Here is a 24,277-nt window from a genome sequence, read left to right as displayed (position 1 = left end):
TTTTTTCTCTCATACTTATCTGTTTCTCTTAGCTCTTGGTTCTATTTCCCTTCCACCCCCACCTTTAATGTAGAGAGCAGTGATGGAGCTGCATCCAAGTGAAATATCTAGCTTGATTAGTTAGGGGGTAGTAGGGGTAGTAGCCGCCGCAATAAGCAAGCTGCACCCATGCTTATTTGTTTTACCCAGACTATGTTATACAGCCCTTATTGGTTGTTTTTCCTTCTCCCCTGCCGTTGAAGCAGGGAGCTATGCTGGATATGCGTGAAGTATAAGTCTTCTCCCATGCCGTTGAAGCAGAGAGCCATGCTGGATGTGCATCGAAAGTGAAGTATCAGGCACATTTGGTTTGGGGTAGTAACCGCCGTAACAAGCCAGCTACTCCCCGCTTTGTGAGTGCGAACCCTCTTTTCTTCTCCCCTGCCGTTGAAGCAGAGAGCTCTGCTGGATGTGTGAAGTATCAGTTTTTCTTCTCCCCTGCCGTTGAATCAGAGAACTATGCTGTATATGCATTGAAAGTGAAGTATCAGGCTTATTTGATTTGGGGTAGTAACCGCCGTAACAAGCCAGCTACTCCCCTCTTTGTGAGTGTGAATCCTTTTTTCCACATTTCCTCTTGCTGTTGAAGCTTAGAGCGATGTTGGAGTCACAGTAAGCCTGTGTATGTTTATTTAATAAGGGTATTGACTCCAGGCAGTAGCCATCATTCTGGCGAGTCACCCACTCTTCACATCCAGAATATCTGCACATCTGTCTGCACATCCAGAATATCTGGATGTGCAGACAGAGGATACCCTTGCACCTTACCCCAGAAACAACCCAATGTCACTACCTGGACTCTAAGAGAGTTAAAGGCCAGTCCCTTGACCAGAACCTTTCTGTAGAAAAGCCAAAATACATGATACCGTAGCCTTAACAGACTGAGGCTGCACGCCATCAACAGCAGACCAGGACTTGAAGATCCTCCAAATTCGCACATACGTCAAGGATGTATAAGGTGGAAATAAGCGCTTTGGAACACTGTCTCCATCTCAGTTGTCTCCTCTCAGAAGTGAAGCCGCGAGACAGAAGTGAGCCGCCTGACCTAAAAATATTGGGCCCTGGTGGAAAACAGTTGACAGATGTCTGAACATCAAGGGCCCATCTATGGCCATGTTGATCAGATCTGGGAAGCATGGTTGATGTGGCCACTTTGGAGCTACCAGGATCATGTAGCCTGGATATTTCTCTATCCGCTATAATCCCTTGTCCATCAGAGGCCATGGGAGGGAAGACAGAGTAATCCCTCGAGTCCACAGTAGCACCAGAGCTCTGATTCCTTTGTACCGTGTTCCCTTTAACAGCTGTAAAACCGTGGCGCTTTGGTGTTCTCTTTGGTTGGGATATCCCCATCTTCTGTGAATGAGACATCACTGCCTCCCAACAGCATCCATTCCCCAGAATCTAACGTTCTCAGACTGATAAAATCCGCCTGAATGTAGTTCATTCCGGCGATATGAGACACCGCCAGCCGCTCCAAATGCTGTCCTGCCCAGCGAATTAATTCCTGGGCCTCTCGAGCCACTGCCTGATTCTTGGTTCTGCTTTGACGGTTACAGTAGTCCACTGTTGTTGCATTGTCTGATAGGATCCATACTGGAAGGCCATGTAACTTTGGCAGACAGGCAAGTAACATGAAATGCACCGCTCTTGTCTCTAACTGATTGTTAGGCCATGACACCTCCTCTGTTTCAACCGCTGGCCCTGTGCTGACTGATCTTGCCACACCGCCGCCCTCCATCCAGAGAGGCTTGCATCGGTGTTAACTATTATCCAATTCAGAATCTTCAATTCTGCACCATGCTTGAGATTGGTGCGAGTAAGCACCATGAAAAAGACTGTCCCTGGCTTCCCTCTCTAATGGACGAGGAAGATGAAACTCTTCCATAAACAGATTCCAGTGGGAGAAGAGCCCCATGCAGAGGCCGCATATGTGCGAATGCCAAAAGCATTAATTCCAATGTCGATGTCATAGAACCCAGACCTGTAAATAGTCCCAGATCCTGGGCACTGAAAGCTCTAACAGAAGCCTAACCTGATTCTGCAATTTCAGCAATCTCTCTCCATGAGAAACACTCTCTCTGCTAGTGTGGGGAACTGAGCTCCCAGATGCATCAGAGTTTGTAAGAGGACTAAATGGCTCATTGCTAGGTTCACCACCCATCCTAGAGACTTCAAGCGCATTGGTAACTTTTGTATTGATTGTCGACAGAGGTCATTTGATTTCACATGAATAAGCCAGTCATCCAGATACAGATGCACAAACACACCCTCCTTTTGCAATGCAGCTGCCCCCCCACCACCATCAGCTTGGTGAAGGTACGTAAAGTTATTGCCAGGCGAAGGGAAGGGCTCGAAATCGAAAATGTTCCCTTAGGACCATGAACCTCAGGAATTTCCGGTGATCCATCTGATGGCTATGGGCAGATATGGCTCTATCAAGGCGAGAGATGCCAAGAACTCTCCCTTGTGTACCGCTCCTATGACAGACCTCAGAGTTTCCATGTGGAAATGGGGAACCTTGAGAGCTGCACTTACTTTATCTAAATCCAAAATCTCTCTAATTGGATACAAGGGGGAAAAGAAACAGGATGCTTAACTTAAAATTGACCTCCGGCCACGCTGAGCGTGTTCAGGGTCTGAGCCAACAAACTCAGCAAGACATCTCTGTGAAAATAAGAAAAATCTGAGCAGAGTCCAAAGCAGCTCAAACATATGCAATTTCTCCCTCTTCTAGAAGTGAGAAAGCCAATTCCCCATCGGAATCCTCCGATGAATCATGATGCACACGTCCTCGAACATTACCAGAGACAGCCTCCCTGTGGCATTTGGCTGCCATGACTGACAAATGGGAGACCCAAGAATGTGATCGCTACATAGTACGTTGCTTCGCCTTCGCTGGGCACCCATGTAGAAAGGTCTGCAGGCCCTAGAAACAGGAGGAGGAGCAGCATGGATCTATACCAGAATCCATAGGTGCAACCTTGCTCTCTCCAACCTCTCTCGGGGAAGCTTCTGCCCTCAGGAACAAGGGAGAACTGACCATTGCCTCGCCTCCCACTCTGCTCCCCCTCCAGAAACACCATAGGCCAAGGGGACGTCCCAACATGGGCAAAAGCTGTAGTAGTCAAATTGCTTTGAGCATCTAAACAGCACTGACACAAACGGAGAGAGAGAGTGAGGACTGAATTGTAAAGAGACTGCAAGCCTCATAGATAGCAAGGCACTTGGACCCGTTCGTCCCTGGCGCTTAGCTCTCCTGAAATTCAGGACCTGTGCGCACACCAATGCCACCTGGGCAAACACGCACACCCCTCCAGAATGCATGCAAAACATGCTCAAGACTAAATCATAGTTGAACGCGCACAAGTAGCTGTGCAAATACACGCTCAAGTCTATGTCGCAAATGTATACGCTCAAATCTAGGCTGTGACCTTACACGCACAGACCCCAGCACATGCAACCGCCACATGGTGAGAATGCATGCACACGCCTACGCATGTGAGAAAAGAACCGCTGCAGTGGCCTACCACATGGCTAAGTAAAGCCTGCTGCACCTTCAGCGCGGTTAGGCCCGAATCTGTTTAACATGCAGCACCAAAAATCATCGGCCTGAAGAGCTTCTCAACAGCTCAGGCCTCTTGACTGGCCAAGAATCCATGGAGAGCAAGGGCCAAGAGCCAGCATCTCGCTAAACACGCTTTGTGCATAAGCAAGTGCCTCTCTGCACCTCTATGGGACAGGGAACTGCCGGCAATAGTTGAGAAGGGGATTCCCTTGCCTCTCCCTCCAACGCTGCATGGGGGTAACTTGTTGATGTGGCTTTTATTACCCTTCTTCACTAAGCCTGGCACTTTTGATTCAGCCCCATCATTGCTCTCTGCTTCCATGATAGGGGTTAGGGAAAATTGGATTCGGACAGCATCCGAAGGCCCTGACTTTTACAGTCTGGGAAACTGCTAAGCATGGGGGGGTAACGTGCACTGTGCGGCAGATACTGGCATAAGCTTGCTGGGCAGACTGGGCGGATCACTGGCTCCTTTTCTGCCGTCATTTCTAAGTTTCTGTTTCTATTAGACTGTCACCTCATCTACTCTCTCGTGTTTAGGACTGCATTTTGCTGGATGCTTACAGAATACATACATAGATCTCTAGAATCAGACTGCAGGGATCAGCACCAGTCCATAAGAAGTGACAGACATACATAGATCTCTAGAATCAGACTGCAGGGATCGGCACCAGCCCATAAGAAGTGACAGACATACATAGATCTCTAGAATCAGACTGCAGGGATCGGCACCAGTCCATAAGAAGTGACAGACATACATAGATCTCTAGAATCAGACTGCAGGGATCAGCACCAGTCCATAAGAAGTGACAGACATACATAGATCTCTAGAATCAGACTGCAGGGATCGGCACCAGCCCATAAGAAGTGACAGACATACATAGATCTCTAGAATCAGACTGCAGGGATCGGCACCAGTCCATAAGAAGTGACAGACATACATAGATCTCTAGAATCAGACTGCAGGGATCAGCACCAGTCCATAAGAAGTGACAGACATACATAGATCTCTAGAATCAGACTGCAGGGATCGGCACCAGCCCATAAGAAGTGACAGACATACATAGATCTCTAGAATCAGACTGCAGGGATCGGCACCAGTCCATAAGAAGTGACAGACATACATAGATCTCTAGAATCAGACTGCAGGTATCAGCATCAGTCCATAAGAAGTGACAGACATACATAGATCTCTAGAATCAGACTGCAGGGATCGGCACCAGTCCAGAAGAAGTGACATACATACATAGATCTCTAGAATCAGACTGCAGGGATCAGCACCAGTCCAGAAGAAGTGACAGACATACATAGATCTCTAGAATCAGACTGCAGGGATCGGCACCAGTCCATAAGAAGTGACAGACATACATAGATCTCTAGAATCAGACTGCAGGGATCGGCACCAGTCCATAAGAAGTGACAGACATATATAGATCTCTAGAATCAGACTGCAGGGATCGGCACCAGTCCATAAGAAGTGACAGACATACATAGATCTCTAGAATCAGACCGCAGGCATCGGCACCAGTCCAGAAGAAGTGACAGACATACATAGATCTCTAGAATCAGACTGCAGGGATCGGCACCAGTCCATAAGAAGTGACAGACATACATAGATCTCTAGAATCAGACCGCAGGGATCGGCACCAGTCCATAAGAAGTGACAGACATACATAGATCTCTAGAATCAGACCGCAGGGATCGGCACCAGTCCATAAGAAGTGACAGTCATACATAGATCTCTAGAATCAGACCGCAGGGATCGGCACCAGTCCATAAGAAGTGACAGTCATACATAGATCTCTAGAATCAGACCGCAGGGATCGGCACCAGTCCATAAGAAGTGACGTACATACATAGATCTCTAGAATCAGACCGCAGGGATCGGCACCAGTCCATAAGAAGTGACGTACATACATAGATCTCTAGAATCAGACTGCAGGGATCGGCACCAGTCCATAAGAAGTGACAGACATACATAGATCTCTAGAATCAGACTGCAGGGATCGGCACCAGTCCATAAGAAGTGACAGACATACATAGATCTCTAGAATCAGACTGCAGGGATCGGCACCAGTCCATAAGAAGTGACAGACATACATAGATCTCTAGAATCAGACTGCAGGGATCGGCACCAATCCATAAGAAGTGACAGACATACATAGATCTCTAGAATCAGACTGCAGGGATCGGCACCAGTCCATAAGAAGTGACAGACATACATAGATCTCTAGAATCAGACTGCAGGGATCAGCACCAGTCCATAAGAAGTGACAGACATACATAGATCTCTAGAATCAGACTGCAGGGATCGGCACCAGTCCATAAGAAGTGACATACATACATAGATCTCTAGAATCAGACTGCAGGGATCGGCACCAGTCCATAAGAAGTGACAGACATACATAGATCTCTAGAATCAGACTGCAGGGATCGGCACCAGTCCATAAGAAGTGACATACATACATAGATCTCTAGAATCAGACTGCAGGGATCAGCACCAGTTCAGAAGAAGTGACATACATACATAGATCTCTAGAATCAGACTGCAGGGATCGACACCAGTCCATAAGAAGTGACATACATACACAGATCTCTAGAATCAGACTGCAGGGATCGACACCAGTCCATAAGAAGTGACATACATACACAGATCTCTAGAATCAGACTGCAGGGATCGACACCAGTCCATAAGAAGTGACATACATACACAGATCTCTAGAATCAGACTGCAGGGATCGGCACTAGTCCATAAGAAGTGACATACATACATAGATCTCTAGAATCAGACTGCAGGGATCGGCACCAGTCCATAAGAAGTGACAGACATACATAGATCTCTAGAATCAGACTGCAGGGATCGGCACCAGTCCATAAGAAGTGACAGACATACATAGATCTCTAGAATCAGACTGCAGGGATCGGCACCAGTCCAGAAGAAGTGACAGACATACATAGATCTCTAGAATCAGACTGCAGGGATCGGCACCAGTCCATAAGAAGTGACGTACATACATAGATCTCTAGAATCAGACTGCAGGGATCAGCACCAGTCCATAAGAAGTGACAGACATACATAGATCTCTAGAATCAGACTGCAGGGATCAGCACCAGTCCATAAGAAGTGACATACACACATATATCTCTAGAATCAGACTGCAGGGATCAGCACCAGTCCATAAGAAGTGACAGACATACATAGATCTCTAGAATCAGACTGCAGGGATCGGCACCAGTCCATAAGAAGTGACAGACATACATAGATCTCTACAATCAGACTGCAGGGATCGGCACCAGTCCATAAGAAGTGACAGACATACATAGATCTCTAGAATCAGACTGCAGGGATCGGCACCAGTCCATAAGAAGTGACAGACATACATAGATCTCTAGAATCAGACTGCAGGGATCAGCACCAGTCCATAAGAAGTGACAGACATACATAGATCTCTAGAATCAGACTGCAGGGATCAGCACCAGTCCATAAGAAGTGACAGACATACATAGATCTCTAGAATCAGACTACAGGGATCAGCACCAGTCCATAAGAAGTGACAGACATACATAGATCTCTAGAATCAGACTGCAGGGATCAGCACCAGTCCATAAGAAGTGACGTACATACATAGATCTCTAGAATCAGACTGCAGGGATCAGCACCAGTCCATAAGAAGTGACGTACATACATAGATCTCTAGAATCAGACTGCAGGGATCAGCACCAGTCCATAAGAAGTGACGTACATCCATAGATCTCTAGAATCAGACTGCAGGGATCAGCACCAGTCCAGAAGAAGTGACAGACATACATAGATCTCTAGAATCAGACTGCAGGGATCGGCACCAGTCCATAAGAAGTGACATACATACATAGATCTCTAGAATCAGACTGCAGGGATCAGCACCAGTCCAGAAGAAGTGACAGACATACATAGATCTCTAGAATCAGACTGCAGGGATCAGCACCAGTCCAGAAGAAATGACAGACATACACACTACACTGAGGCTCAGACACACAAGTGCTTCTGGAAATAAACGGAGGACCAAAAATGGCTTTTACTGACTTTGGCTTTATTAAGGCCCTCGGGCTCCTCGTCCTCTTGTGGGTCTCTCTCATTCTGATCGAAGGCGACTTTCTTCTCAAAATAGTCCATCAACATGGCTTTGAGCTTGGAGCTGCGCTGCACATCCTCCTCCTGCGAGCACTGGCTGCAGCTCCTGAATGCCACACTGCAAATGAAAAGAAGGGTGAAAGTGTAAGGAATGAGCGCCCTGAGCACTGAGTCCATGGCGGTCTTTGGGAACTTTGGTTTCTATGATTTCTCCGAGAGCTTTAGCTGGTGTATTCAGGGGGGGGGGGGGGGGGGGGGACGAGAAATTAGCCAGCGGCCCACTGGCTTACTGAATATTAAAACTTCTATCTCAACAAAGCAGGCCGAGCAGCTCAAACCCTGCTTCCCTTCCCCCCCAGGTAAGCGGCAGAATCCTTTGGGCCACCACTCCCACCCCCAGCGGGAGGAGGAGAAGCTCTTAGATATTTATTTATTGGCGTCACTCGAGCGGGATCGGTTCCCTCACCGACGGCTGTGGCTCGCTCCTCTTCTCTGGCCACCACTGGAGACGTAGGTTAGTGCTGGAGGCAGCAGGCGGGGCTCCTGATCCCTGGCAGCAGGAAAGTTTCTCCTGAAACCCTGAGGAGCAGCATCAAAAAAACCCTCCTCCTCACTAGACCTACCTGTCCTGCCAATTATCCTCCATCTCCCTACTCCCCATTTTTGCTTCTAAACTTAACCATTTGTTTTGTTTTTTTTTAACCCAATGGACTTCCAGGAAGTCGACATGAAAGACAGTTCCAAAAAAAAAAAATATATATATATATAAATATATCAAAACAAACTACTCACACGGCGACAAGTTTCAAATCTATTCTTCTGCTGAATTGTTCTCAATATCACAAAGTTAAATGAAAAAGCGCAGGAGGTAGGCAGCACAGGGAGGGCTCCGGATGGGTTTGACTGAACTCAAGGAAAGGAACTCATCAGATAAGAAGTAATTTCACCTTCATCCAGTCAGACCAGTCCAGACAGGCAGGATGGAACCAAGCTACTTCCAAACAGGGCAAGCCTCACGCAAGACTGCCGAGGCGGCCTGCTCTTTGATCCTAAAGTCGAGTCCCGCCTTCGCTCCTTGTGACCCTGGGCAAGTCACGTTACCCTCCATTGCCTCAGGGACAAAAACTTAGAATGTAAGCCCTCTGGGATTAGGGAAATACCTACAGTACCTGAATGTAAACCAATGTGATATCTCAGATTAAATGTTGCTATATAAAAATAATAAATACATAAAAAAATAAAATAAGCAATGAAGAACAAGTTGCTGATTTACAGATCTCCAAAGGAGCTTTTCTGGAATGTTTCAGAAAAGGAGTACCAGAATCCACTTAGGCTGCCATAAACCACCTCCTTGGTCCAATGCGTCACCACAGCTCTACAGGCCGCCACACCTTTCTGCAGAACAAAACGATGATCTAGTTTCTTGCACGCACTAATGACCTTGAGATATCTCAAAACAAGTCTTCCAACATCCAAGGCATGAAGAAGTTTATATTCCTTTTCATCTATCCACCTCATTACCAAAGGTAAAGAAATTGACTAGATTTAGATGAAAGTCTGAAATCATTTTCAGTAGAAAGGAAAGGACCATAAGAAGTTGCCATACTGGTTCAGACTGAGCGTCCATCAAGCCCAGCATCCTGTTTCCAACAGTGGCCAATCCAGGCCACAAGTACCTGGTTAGGAGCCAAACACCAAGAATATCCCATGCTAATGATGCCAGTAATAGCCATGGCTATTCCCCAAGTCAACCCGATCAATAGCAGTCAAAGGACCTCTCCTCAAAGAACCTATCCAAAACTCTTTTGAACCCAGCTACACTAACTGCACTAACCACATTCTCTGGCAACAATTTCCAGAGCTTTATTGTGCGTTGAGTGAAAAAGAAATTTCTCTGATTAGTTTTAAATGTGCCCCATGCTAACTTCATGGAGTGCCCCATAAACCTACTATTATACCAAAGAGTAAATAACGGATTCACATCTACCCGTTCTAGACCTCTCATGATTTTAAACATTTATTTATTTATTTATTTAAGTTCTTTTAATATACCGATGCTCAAGACTAGGTCTTATCGTACCGGTTTACAATGGAACTGGGGGGAAACCAATTAACAACTATATAGAAGATAAAGTTACATTAAACAGGGAGCATAAACATGGGCTTTGGAAGGAAAGGAAAGATATCAAACTAAAACAACTGGAGAGTACTGAAAATAGTCAGCGAAAAACAATTGAATAGTGAGACATATCAGGTTAACATAAAGTTGCTGAATTCGGCTGGAGATTTATCGTAGACAGTCATATCCCCCCTCAGTCGTCTCTTCTCCAAGCTGAAAAGTTCTAACCTCTTTACCCTTTCCTCATAGGGGAGCTGTTCCATCCCCTTTATCATTTTGGTTGCCCTTCGCTGTACCTTCTCCATCGCAACTATATCTTTTTTGAGATGCGGCGACCAGAATTGTACACAGTATTCAAGGTGTGGTCTCACCATGGAGCGATACAGAGGCATTATGACATTTTCCGTTCTATTAACCATTCCCTTCCTAATAATTCCTAACATTGTTTGCTTTTTTGACTGCTGCAGCACACTGAGCTGACGAATTTGAAAGTATTATCCACTATGATGCCTAGATCTTTTTCCTGGGTGGTAGCTCCCAATATGGAACCTAACATCGTGTAACTACAGCAAGGATTATATTTCCCTATATGCAACACCTTGCACTTGTCCACATTAAATTTCATCTGCCATTTGGATGCCCAATCTTCCAGTCTCACAAGGTCTTCCTGCAATTTATCACAATCTGCTTATTATTTAACTACTCTGAATAATTTTGTATCATCTGCAAATTTGATAACCTCACTCGTCGTGTTCCTTTCCAGATCATTTATATATATATTGAAAAGCACTGGTCCAAGTACAGATCCCTGAGGCACTCCACTGTTTACTCTTTTCCACTGAGAAAATTGTCCATTTAATCCTACTTTCTGTTTCCTGTCTTTTAACCAGTTTGAAATCCACGAAAGGACATTGTCTCCTATCCCATGACTTTTTAGTTTTCTTAGAAGCCTCTCATGAGGGACTTTGTCAAACGCCTTCTGAAAATCCAAATATACTACATCTACCGGTTCACCTTTATCCACATGTTTATTAACCCCTTCAAAAAAAATGAAGCAGATTTGTTAGGCAAGACTTCCCTTGGGTAAATCCATGTTGACTGTGTTCCATTAAACCATGTCTTTTTATATGCTCTACGATTTTAATCTTTAGGGTTTCCACTATTTTTCCCAGCACTGAAGTCAGGTTCACTTGTCTGTAGTTTCAAGAATCGCCCCGAAGCCCTTTTTAAGTATTGGGGTTACATTGGCCACTCTCCAGTCTTCAGATACAATGGATGATTTTAATGATAGGTTACAAATTTTAACTAATAAATCTGAAATTTCATTTTTTAGTTCCTTCAGATACTTGGAGTGTATATCATCTGGTCCAGGTGATTTGCTACTCTTTAGTTTGTCAATCTGGCCAACTACATCTTCCAGGTTCATAGTGATTTGGTTCAGTTCATCTGACTCATCACCCTTGAAAACCATCTCCGGAACTGGTATATCCCCAACATCCTCATTAGTAAACACGGAGGCAAAGAATTCATTTAGTCTTTCTGCAATGGCCTTATCTTCCCTAAGAGCCCCTTTAACCCCTTGGTTATCTAACGGTTCAACCGACTCCTTCACAGGTTTCTTGCTTCGTATATATTTTTAAAAGTTTTTATTATGAGTTTGTGCCTCTATGGCCAACTTCATTTCAAATTCTCTCTTCGCCTGTCTTATCAATGTTTTACACTTAGCTTGACAATGCTTATGTTTTTTCCTATGTTCATCAGATGGATCCTTTTTCAAATTTTTGAAGGATTTTTTTTTGGCTAAAATAGCCTCTTTCACCTCATCTTTTAACCATGTCTGTAATCGTTTTGCCTTCCTTCCACCTTTCTTAATGCGTGGAATACATCTGGACTGCGCTTCTAAGATTGCATTTTTAAACAATGTCCATGCCTGTTGTACATTTTTAACTTTTGCAGTTGCATCTTTCAGTTTTTTCTATTTTCCTCATTTTATCAAAGTTTCCTTTTTGAAAATTTAGTGCTAGAGCTGTAGATTTACATATTGTTCCCCTTCCAGTCATTAGTTCAAATTTGATTATGTTATGATCACTGTTACCAAGTGGCCCCACCACCGTTATCCCTCTCACCAAATCCTGCATTCCACTAAGAATTAAGTCTAAAATAGCTCCCTCTCTCATTGGTTCCTGAACCAATTGCTCCATGAAGCAGTTGTTTATTCCATCCAAGAACTTTATGTCTTTAGCATGTCCTGATATTACATTTACCCAATCAATATTGGGGCAATTGAAATCGCCCATTATTACTGCACTGCCAATTTGGTTAGCTTACCTGATTTCTCTTAGCATTTCATCATCTGTCTGACAATTTTGTCCAGGTGGACGGTAGTATACTCCTATCACTATACTCTTACCCAACACACATGGGATTTCTACCCATATAGATTCTACTGAGCATTTAGTCTCTTGTATGATCTTTATCCTGTTGGACTCTATACCCTCCCGGACATAAAGTGCCACACCCCCACCAAGTTGATCCTCCCTATCATTGCGATATAATTTGTACCCTGATATAGCACTGTCCCATTGGTTATCCTCCTTAGACTGGTCTCTGAGATGCCAGTTATGTCTATTTATCTCATTATTCACTCCTATACACTCTAACTCTCCTATCTTACTTCTTTGAAATGTCTGTATGCCAATGCCAGAAGTCTAAGTGCACTTTTTTGTGTTTTGTTTTTTTTTGCATTAACAACCTGCTTTATTGATAGGGATAATTTGGAAATCTTTAGCTCAGGTAATTTTTTACATATAGGCACATGGACTGTGTTTGCTTCTATTAGAACCTTTCTGTTGGGATGCCCTAACTTTCCTGTTTCATTAGTATGCTTCAAAGATACATTCCTCTGAACCTTGCACTAGTGAATGACTCGGCTTTCTCTCTTATTGTAGTTTAAAAGCTGCTCTACCTACTTTTTAAAAGTTTGCGCCAGCAGCTTGGTTCTACTCTTCCGAAAGGACAGGCTCCTCCTTAACCAAAGTCTCCCCCTTCCCAAAAGGTTCCCCCATTCCTTACAAAACTGAATCCCTCCCTGCACCGTCTCATCCACGCATTGAAACTTTGGAGATCTGCCTGCCTCTGGGGACCTGCACGTGGAACAGGAAGCATTTCAGAGAATGTCACCCTAGAGGTTCTGGATTTCAGCTTCCTACCTAAAATCCTAAATGTGGCTTCCAGAACCTCCCTCCCACATTTTCCTGTGTCGTTGGTCCCACATGTACCATGACAGCCGGCTCCTCCCCAGCACTGTCTATAATCCTATCTAGGTGATGTATGAGGTCCACCACCTTCGCATCAGGCAGGCAAGTTACCAGGCGATCCTCACATCCCCCAGCCACCCTGCTATCTACATTTCTAATAATCTAATCACCAACTATTTATTTTTATTTATTTATTTATTTATATTTTTTATATTATTTTTATTATATTATATATTATATTATTATATTTTATTATATTATATTATTATATTATTTTTTATATTATTTTTATTTATTTATTTATGCTTACCCATTTATTTTCCACTGTTAAATTACTATCGCCTCTTCCTCTGTTCCAAGTTGTATTATGTCCCTGTTTTATTGTAACTGCAACTTTTTTCTTTTCTTTTAGCACTTGTTAATGTTTTATTATTTTATTGTTGTCACTCCTTGTTAATTGTAAACCGGCATGATGCAATTCCCTTCGCGAATGCCGGTATAGAAAAAACTCAAATAAATAAATAAACTATGATAACCCTTCCCTCCTGGGCAGTAGCCCTGGGGACTTGTCCTCAGTGTGAGAGGACAACGCATCATCTAGAGGGCAGGTCCTTGCTATTGGATCACTTCCTGCTATACCAGTGTAATGTTTTCCAACTGGGAGACCTCTCTGTGACACTCAATGCAAAAGACTGGAAAGCCCCACTCTTGCTGATGGATAGCTGACTTCATCTTAATTTTGAGTTCCTAGTTAAGTTTAGAATACTAAGGGGGTTAGAATTAGAATACTTTAACTTTACAGGTGAATTTACTAATTAATCAGCTAGTGTCCTACAAGGGGATGATTAAACTCTCAATAAGAGCTGGTGTAATAGTAGGATTTAGATAAGAGCCTGATTGATTTCTAATGAGAAAGTGTCTCTTGCCTAATAATCAAGGGTTGGGCTAGGGGTGAGTGGGTGGGAGGGAAAGACAGACACCAGAATTAATTCCCTCTGGCTTGCGTATTATCTCAGTGACACAAACTCTACAGCAGTGGTTCTCAACCCTGTCCTGGGGACCCCCCCAGCCAGTCGGGTTTTCAGGATATCCACAGTGAATATGCATGAGAGAAAATTTGCATGTTTTGGAGGCAGTGTATGCAAATTTTCTGTCATGCATATTCATTGTGGATATCCTGAAAACCCGACTGGCTGGGGGGGTCCCCCAGGACAGGGTTGAGAACCACTGCTCTATAGAATATATCCCACTAATTCACCTCTCTCCAAACTTTAAATTCTAAGATTTCCCAATCCTCTTCAACCTCGATTAAGTTGATCTTCACTCAAAGGATTGAAAGGTTTGAGATTCACGCCTAAAGGCACGTGCTTCCGGTCCCTCTTCTACTGCAAAGGGTTCAGGGCCTCTGGAAGCAGGGGATGTGGAATTCAAAGCCTGGATCGCTCGCTGTGACCTCTGGCGTCCTCTCCTGGGGGATGCTGGGAGCAGTATGTAGATGAGCCTTCCGGTCCTCTTCTACTGCAAAGGGTGCAGGGCCTCTGGAAGCTGGGGCTGTGGTGTTCAAAGTCTGGCTTTCTGCAAGAAAGCGCTTGCAATTCCAAAACCTTTCAGGCAGAACAAATAGCCACTAAGAAAACAATCTTCAAGGTAAGCAGTTTTAGAGAAATAACCCTGAGGTGTACATACTTTGGTCCCACCAAAAGGACAAAACCAATTTCAGGTCCCAAGATGAAACTGGAAACATCAGCAGATGCCGAATATACTTAACACCTGTCAAAAAATTGAGAACATCAGAGCGTAAAGACAATGGTCTACTTTGTACTTGTCCTCTATTACGTAAGAAAGCTGCAACCTGCACCTTCAAGGTAGTCAAGGCCAAGCCCTTAGCAAAGCATTAACTATAAAAATTCCAGAATCATTGGAATTGATGCTTTCTGAGGAATATATCGATGCCTCACATATCAATCCTCAAAAACTCACCAAACTCAAACATAAGCCAAGGAAGTGGAAAATGTTCTAGCTTTCAAAAGAGTAGCCACTACAGCTGGAGAATATCCTTTCTTCAATAAGTGTGCCATCTCAAGAACCAAGCCACAAGACAAAACCGATCTGGGTCTTCATGCAGAACTGGACCCCGTGAAAATAACACCTTGCAAACTGGAAGCCTCAGAGGACTTCCTCGCATCAGACACATGAGATCTGTAGCCCAAGGACAACACAGACAATTCAGAGCCACTAAAATTATTAGGCCCGGATGTCTTGAGATCCCCAGAAGTACTCTTCCTTATCATGGACAAAGAAGGGAATATATTTAGAATTCCCTCCATTGACCAGTCCTGAACTAAGGTTTCTATCCCAGAAGAAAAAGAGTCCCTCTTCCAGTTCAAAAAGCTGAGAACCTTTACATTCTTGCTGATCGCCATAAGATCTATTACTGGCAAACCCCACCTGAAGACAATTTGGTCGAAGGCCACCTGAGAGAGAGACCATTTTCCAGGTCAAATCCACTTGAACATTGTCCATGACCACTAAGTGGAATGCCAAGGCTGTCAAATTCTCTTCCGCCCACTATGTGGGACACCAACAAGGCCATCATATTCTCTTCCACCCAAATGAGGAGCAAGTCTACTTCTTGTGACACCTGTGAACCTCTTGACGACCATCCTTGACAGCCATTACCCAAGCCACCTGACCTACTAAATGAGGAGAAAAATCCAGAAGCACCAGAGATATTGCTCTGGCCTCCACCTGTTGATAATCCAACAACTTGATTCCTCTAGAGACCACTTTCCCTGAGCATTAAGTTCAAGGCAATGTAACCCCAGCCTGTCTGACTGGCATCTGAAGTTACCGTCACCCAGGTTGGGGTATCCAGATCCATTCCCAATTCCAAACATTTGCAATCTAACTACCACTGCAAACTCTGACTAATTCTGGGATTGGAAGCTATTTGGAATAGTCTTGACTGGAGGTTTCACCTTGAGAACAAGGCTTTTTACAGAGGATACATGAGCCCTTGCCCATGGAACTACTACTACTACTACTACTACTATGCATTTCTATAATGCTACATGACATACGCAGCACTGTACAAACATACAAAAAGACTGTCTTATTAGATTGTAAGCTCTGTTGACCAGGGACTAACATACAGGACAAGAGACTTGGGACATTTCATAAAGCAACTCAACAGTTTTAAAAGAAAAGAAAAGAAAGTTAGTTAACAAGACTAAAAGCAGACAATCAGGCATAAGATTTAAAAGCAGTTTCAAAAAGGTGGGTCTTTAGATGGGATTTAAACATTGCAAGAGAGCGAGCATAACCCACTAGTTCAGGAAGACTATTCCAAGCACACAGCATAGCCAGGTGGAAAGCACGGAGTCTGGAATTGGCAGTAGAGGAGAAGGGCAGAGATAGGAGTGTCTTATCTGATAAGCGGCTTGAACGAGGAGGAGTGTACAGAGAGATAAGAGATGCTGCAGAGTGAAGGCATTTGTAGGTGACAAAGAGGAGCTTGAACTGTATGCGGGAGCGGATAGGGAGACAATGCAGTGACTCTAGAGGAGGGTTATGTGAGCATAGCGACTCTGGTGAAATATAATTTATTCAGCTGAATTTAGGACAGATTGCAATGGAGAGAGATGGTTTTCCGGGAGACCTGTGAGGAGCAGGTTGCAATAGTCTAAGCGGGAGGAGATAAGAGTGGATAAGGGTTCTGGTAGTGTGTTCAGAAAAGAAAGAACAGATTTTGGCAATGTTATAAAAAAAAGAAACAACACATTTTAGAAGTGCTTTGGAAATGCGTAAAGAAGGAGAGAAGGAGTCAAAGAAGACTCCAAGGTTACGGGCTGATGGGAACTAGATCCAACACCGCCACCATTGAGCCAAGAAGCTGAGAATAGGACCACACCGTCAGATTCCTGGCAGATAGCAATATCAGATAAAGATAGCATATCCTCTGTAAAAAGCCAAAGGTTGTCACCATCTGTTGCTCTGTGAACTGATTGTGATCTATCCTCACGTTGAATATTGTACCCAGATAGTCCAGTGTTGAGATGACTGAAGGATGCTCTTGGGAAAATTGACCATTCACCCCAATTCCTTGAGAACTTGAGCCATCCGCTGGATGACCAATACACTTTCCTGAAATGACTTCACCCATAACAACCAATTGAATACCTTCCTTGCGCAATGCTACTGCCAGAGCCATCTTTCCTTTCAAAAGGCCCTTGGAGCTATTGCTAATCCAAAAGACAGAGCTTGAAACAGAAAATGTTGACTCGGAATCACAAAACGAAGGAAGCGCTGATGATCCCTCCTTAATAGAATGTGAAGATAAGCCTTTGTTAAATCCAGGGAGGTCAAACATTCCCCCTTTTACCCTGCCATAATCACAGATCTTAAAGTTTCCATCCTGAAATGAGTTACCATTAAGAACTTGATGACCTGTTTAAGATCCAGACTGGGATGGAAGGAATCTTCTTTTTTTGGCACCACAAAATACATTGGTTTCGCAGCCTAACCCCTTTTGGTCCCGTAGGACAGAGATCACAGTTTTTAACTCAAGGAGCTTCCTTAGCATTAACTGTATCGCCTTCCTCTTTTTGGGAGAGCGACAGGGGGAAGCCATAAAAGTGTCTGATATGGGGCAAGAGAATTCTAGGGCCCAGCCATCTCACACGATATCCACGATCCACTGATCTGAGGTGACCTGGGCCCATCTCTGATAAAACAGAGACAGACTGCCGCCTATCTCTGGAACCAGAGATAGGGCCCCAAACACTCATTGTGTGGCTCTGGAAGTACCAGCCCCTGAAGATCCATCCTTACCTCCTTTCTTAGAAAAAAAGTATTGGTATCTAGAAAAGGTTCTAGACCTCTGACTAATAGAGCTTCGGCCCTGCCTGAACATCCTGGAGTCCTGAAAAATGTTATGGGACTGAAAAATTAAGAGACAAAGCTTTCGACTTGTCCTCTGGGAGTCTCGCACTTTATAGAGTCGTCGCCTTCGCCATTTTCTCTAACTCCTCACTAAACAGCTTCCCTCTAAAGAGTAGCTTTGTAAAGTTAGTCTTAGAGCTGGAGTCTGCTGACCAGTTATGCTTCTAGAGGAGCTGTCTGGCTGCTATAAGAGGCAACTTGCCTAGCGGACGAGAATACCAAATCAAAGCAGGCATCGGCCAAATACGCAGCTCCTAGTTTCATCTGGAAGGGATCCTCGGTTGAATCCTTCTGCACATTCTGAGTAAATCAGAGACCAGACCTCGCCGTAATGCAACAACAAGCTGAGGTCTGAAGAACCGTGCCAACAGCTTTGAAGGCTTGTTTAAAGGGTTTCTCCCTTGCTTTCTGGAGTAAAACTATCCCTTGTGAAGTCCCCATAAAAGCTCAGGGATACATATCTTGTACCATCCTTCCCAACTGTCTTCAGTTTGGACAATCTCATCTGCCACTATGCTGCACACAATTGTCAGTTTTAAGCTGCGACCGAGTAGCAGATGAGACCCTTGGGCAGACTTTGGAACCATTTGGCACTCGGTGGCCCCCGATGAAGCCGACAGAAACACGAGCCGTGTCGGGCCAGCCTGATGTATTCGCTGCATGACTCCTGCTACGATAAGTGCAGCTAATCTGCCTTTAAAAGCTGGAGAACTGAAAAATTACTGAAAAATTATACTGCCTTTAAGTAGGAAAACTGAAAATTATTTAAAATTCTAAAAAATATGTTTCTTTAAAACCTTCTAGCGGAGAAACCGATGATTATAGGATCGTGACCGTCGGTAATCAATTCTGTGACTGCACAACGATATATGTGGCATTTTGGGCTATCACTGTCAAAGCCCGCCATTTTGGTATGAGGTTTCCTCTGCTTTCATAATTAAGACTATGCAGCTTGGTTAAATATGATGTTTTTTTGAATTTTTATATGGACTATACATCACATACATACAGTTTGATTTGTGTGTTAGCACAATTGCCCAAGGCATTGGAATCCCTCTGTCCCCGAGACCTGCAATGTATTTACGCTGTCATGGTTTAGTTTCACTCTGTGGTAATTAAAGGAATGAAACCCCCCCCCCCCCAGAAAAACCACACACAGTGAAAATTCCTGACCACAAATATGCATTTTTCCCTAGAGACAAATTACGGCATCACACATTATTTTTTTCCTTCAAAATCTTGCCCAATTTCCTTTTGATGACAATCTTCTCTAAAGTTAAAGGCAGTTTCTTTTTTTTACTGTAACCGTTGTATAAGGTTTGTTTGAGGGGAAACGGTATAGTCTAGTAATGGGCTAGAAACCAGCAGACCAAGGCTGGAATTTTGCTTCTCCCAATGGAACTCCTTGTAATACTTGACTCTCCTGTTGCGTCAGATACCCACTTAGATTGTAAGCTCTTTTGATCAGGGACTTGCACTGTTAATAAATACAAATGTACTCCAATTTCCCCCCCCCAAAATATGAATTATATGACCCTTATGAACCTAAGAGTAGTGACCACTCACCTTATGAAAGCTTGGAAGCAGGTTTGCAGCTGATAGATGGCGGCTTTTTCTCGAGCAACTACCCTGCGATGTAAAAACTCACACACAGAGTCCAGTTCATCATCAGTGAGATCTCCATAGGAGCGGAAGTGAAAGGAGAGGTTGCTGAACTCTGCCAGGACACCACTCCTCCCAGAACCCTGGAAACCTGGAGGAGAGAGACCCAAGAAAACAGAAGTTGCTTCAGTCTCTACTCACTCGAGTATAAGGATCTCAAAAATCCACAAGCTTGGGAAATCCTACAGCCTGAGTGAATCTTAAATATGCACTTCTAAAAAAGGAGTAATTACTTCTTACTTGATAATCTCCTTTCCTCGAGTCCAACCAGACCAGTCCAAACATATGGGTTTCTATCTACCAATCAGCAGGTGGAGGCAGAGATTAAAAGGCTTGCAGATGTCATCTTACATGGGGCTCCCGTGCTGCCCTCAGCCACCTGTAATACACTAAAAACAAACTTTCCCCTCCCCCAAACCAGGGGGACATACCAATAAAACACAATTACGATAAACCAAATAGATTAATATCCCCTTACTTTATTCACTGAGAAAAGTTTGTTAAAGTCCCAAAAACTTCGTGACGTCCATAATGTTTTTGGGACTTTAAATTAACAAAATTTTCTCAAAAAATATAGTATAAAATTTCTCACGGAGGTGGTAGGAGGTTAATGATTATATTGCACAAACAGTGCATGGACTCCTACACATATGTATGAAACCTTCTACCCACTCCAAAAAAATCATTTTGGTTTTTAGATGGGATAAAAAAAATTGAAGAAAAAATATTTCCACTAATTGTGTAGGCATTGAGAATAAATGAGAAATGCCTAAAATATCAAGGTAATAAGTATGGTTTAAACAATAGTTTCAAATCACAGTGATAGAACAGTAGGACCTGTTCTTTAGATGATGATATAATAATGAGCTAAGGCATTCCAGACTGGATGAGCCTCTTTCTCTCTTCTTCTGCTGTAGAAGTTGTCTACATTTGCATTCCTGTGGGATGTCATTAGGTCCAACACCAGCTCCCCTCATTGCACCACAGTTCCAACAGTTCCTGCTGCCCAGAATCCAGAATGAGGCAGCTGAGACAGTCCGCTCGAACCTTCTCTACCCCAGGTACGTGAGGCATCAATAGTATTCTTAGGTATTTCTTCTCCTAGGTTACACGTGATTATCATCTATGTTGACCCCCCAAGAGCTCTTGGCATCTTCTTGATGAATCACATTCACCACTACCATGGCATTGTCCGACAAAATATAATCATATTAAAAAAATCATATTAAAAAAAAGTCCAACATACGAAACTATGATAAATAGGGAAAGATGTTGCAAAGAAACCATCATACCACGCTGAATGAACTTTAATTGCATTCAGTATTTTTTACCGATAGAGGTCACTTATAATAATCGGTTCAAAAGTGCCAGAAGACAAATTTCTGTGAAAAGATTTTCGAAATTTTTTTTAGGAATGTTTATAAAAATATATACTTCCCCTTCAACAAGTTCAGCATTCGCACGCAGGGGGTGGAAAGGCAGCTTTTCAGGGGTTACGCGCGTATCTTACGCGCTTAACCCTTTGAAAATCTACCCCATAGTGTTTTAAGTGTTTTCTTCGGAGTTTTTTCTCTTAAGCAGAATGTATTCTGTCTTGTCCATGTTGAGGCATAGGTTCATTTGGTTTAGGAGAATCTTTATGTTTTTGAGATAGGCGGCTGCAAGTTTAAGGGTTTCTTCTAGGTTGTTTGATATAGGAATGATTAGCTGTATGTCTTCGGCATACATGAAGTATGTGACTCCGAGACTCGAAAGTAGTTGGCATAAAGGGAGGAGATATATATTGAACAGGGTGGCAGATAATGCTGAACCTTGAGGTACTCCTGTTTCAAGTGGGATTGGCTCTGAGTTTATATTATTAGAGCCAATTAGAGCTCAGTGACTGAGGGGTGATATGAAGGTCCTTTATTTTTGCTACAACTTGACATATGAAAGCTGTAAATATTTGTACATAATTTAGAAATGTTCACGTTTCTCTCTCCCCTGCGTCCAATATACCTCCACCTTGTTCTTCTCCCGCCCCCGTCCCTCTACCACTTTTGTTTTTCACTATAAGTTATTTGTAAAGCCTGTTGCTGAATTTGCTGTTTCAATGTAAACCGATCAGATGTTCCAAATGATGAGCGGTATATAAAAACCACTAATAAATAAATAAATAAAATAAATATTCTTTATATTAAATAAGTTGAGCATATCTCTGGGATATAAAGGTTTGAATGCAACGTTATTCCCTAATTGTCTGCCAAAAAAGACTGCTGATTTTGAAGAACCAATGCCAAATGGAGCAACACCAATTGAACTATTTTGATTACCAACCAGCTTGGCTACCTGGCCTCTACTGTTGACCAAGTTTCTGACAAAAAAAACCCAACGTTGACAATGCACTTCCCAACCTAAGAGATCTGTATCTACCCACTTAAGAAGGAAGCTCCAGATCTACTCCCGTCTCCAATTTATGGGAATAAGTCACTAATTGAAACTGGCTACTGCCTGACCTGGGACAGAGAACCTAATTACACAGTTTTGTGACCAAGGATCTCTCTTGGAAGCAGGGCTCTCTGCATGGAAGGATCTCATGGTGCACCTCAAGGAATGCAATACTACTTGCAGCCTCTGAGTCCTCTGTACTGTGAACAACACTCAGCCCAAATTATTTATTTATTTTATTTATTTATTTAACACTTTTAATATACCGACATTCGTGAAGCACATCAGGCCGGTTTACAAACAACTTGGAAAGGCAGAAAATACAATGAACACGGTAGGGGAAGAGGGGGAGCAGGTGAGAGCAGGGGGGAGCGGGTGGAAGGGGCGAGTGCAGCTGGAAAGGATAGTGCAGCAGTGCGAAATACGGTAGGAACTATAATGAACGGGAGGTAACGAGGACAATATACAACAATTTCTTAAAAATAAAAAGCGATGCAGGCAGAGAGATAATTTAAATCGTTTCCAAGGTTCCTTTCAGGGGAGAAGGGGAGAATGGGGCGGGGGAGACCAGGAGAGTAGAGGGCAAGGGGGAAAGGCAGGGGAGAGAGGGGGGTTGACTAAGTACCGAGAGTAGGGATGGGGGGGGGGGGGAGAGGCTATGTTTGGTTGACATCTGGGTAGGCTTGCCTGAAGAGCCATGTCTTGATGCCTTTTTTGAAGGTTTGCAAGGAGGGTTCAAGACGTAGATGGGGGGGAAGTGAGTTCCAGAGTGTGGGGCCGGCAATGGTGAACGCCCTTTCTCTGGTGCTGGTGAGGTGCGCTGTTCTAAGGGGTGGTGTGCACATGGTGCCTATGAGGGCGGTTCTAGTGGGGCGATTAGAGGTACGGAGGCGAGGCATTATGACATTTTCCGTTTTATTCACCATTCCCTTTCTAATAATTCCCAACATTCTGTTTGCTTTTTTGACTGCCGCAGCACACTGAGCCGACGATTTCAATGTGTTATCCACTATGACGCCTGTAATTATAGCATGGGTTATTTTTCCCTATATGCATCACCTTGCACTTATACACATTAAATTTCATCTGCCATTTGGATGCCCAATTTTCCAGTCTCACAAGGTCTTCCTGCAATTTATCACAATCTGCTCTTGATTTAACTACTCTGAACAGTTTTGTATCATCCTCAAATTTGATTACCTCACTTGTCGTATTTCTTTCCAGATCATTTATAAATATATTGAAAAGTAAGGGTCCCAATACAGATCTCTGAGGCACTCCACTGTCCACTCCCTTCCACTGAGAAAATTGTCCATTTAATCCTACTCTCTGTTTCCTGTCTTTTAGCCAGTTTGCAATCCACGAAAGGACATCGCCACCTATCCCATGACTTTTTATTTTTCCTAGAAGCCTCTCATGAGGAACTTTGTCAAACGCCTTCTGAAAATCCAAGTATACTACATCTACCGGTTCACCTTTATCCACATGTTTATTAACTCCTTCAAAAAAGTGAAGCAGATTTGTGAGGCAAGATTTGCCTTGGGTAAAGCCATGCTGACTTTGTTCCATTAAACCATGTCTTTCTATATGTTCTGTGATTTTGATATTTAGAACACTTTCCACTATTTTCCTGGCACTGAAGTCAGGCTAACCGGTCTGTAGTTTCCCGGATCGCCCCTGGAGCCCTTTTTAAATATGGGGGTTACATTAGCTATCCTCCAGTCTTCAAGTACAATGGATGATTTTAATGATAGGTTACAAATTTTTACTAATAGGTCTGAAATTTCATTTTTAGTCCTTCAGAACTCTGGGGTGTATACCATCCGGTCCAGGTGATTTACTACTCTTAAGTTTATCAATCAGGTCTACCACATCTTCTAGGTTCACCGTGATTTGGTTCAGTCCATCTGAATCATTACCCATGAAAACCTTCTCCAGTACGGGTACCTCCCCAACATCCTCTTCAGTAAACACAGAAGCAAAGAAATCATTTAATCTTTCCGCGATGGTCTTATCTTCTCTAAGTGCCCCTTTAACCCCTCGATCATCTAACGTTCCAACTGACTCCCTCACAGGCTTTCTGCTTCGGATATATTTAAAACAGTTTTTACTGTGAGTTTTTGCCTCTACGGCCAACTTCTTTTCAAATTCTC

At 43.5% G+C, this 24,277-nt stretch overlaps 1 protein-coding gene across 1 annotated transcript in view; it reads right to left on the bottom strand.

The window, feature by feature from the left end:
- The window catches only part of RECQL4 (RecQ like helicase 4), a 160,153-nt gene that overhangs the window by 10,644 nt on the left and 125,232 nt on the right, over positions 1-24,277 (bottom strand). The window contains 2 exon segments of the mRNA XM_029592339.1: positions 7,671-7,836; positions 19,602-19,788. Coding sequence (XP_029448199.1) covers positions 7,671-7,836; positions 19,602-19,788 — 353 coding nt within the window.

The sequence above is a fragment of the Rhinatrema bivittatum genome, chromosome 2, assembly GCF_901001135.1.
Source record: "Rhinatrema bivittatum chromosome 2, aRhiBiv1.1, whole genome shotgun sequence".
Lineage (NCBI taxonomy): Eukaryota > Metazoa > Chordata > Amphibia > Gymnophiona > Rhinatrematidae > Rhinatrema > Rhinatrema bivittatum.
This window is presented reverse-complemented; position numbering and strand designations above follow the sequence as displayed.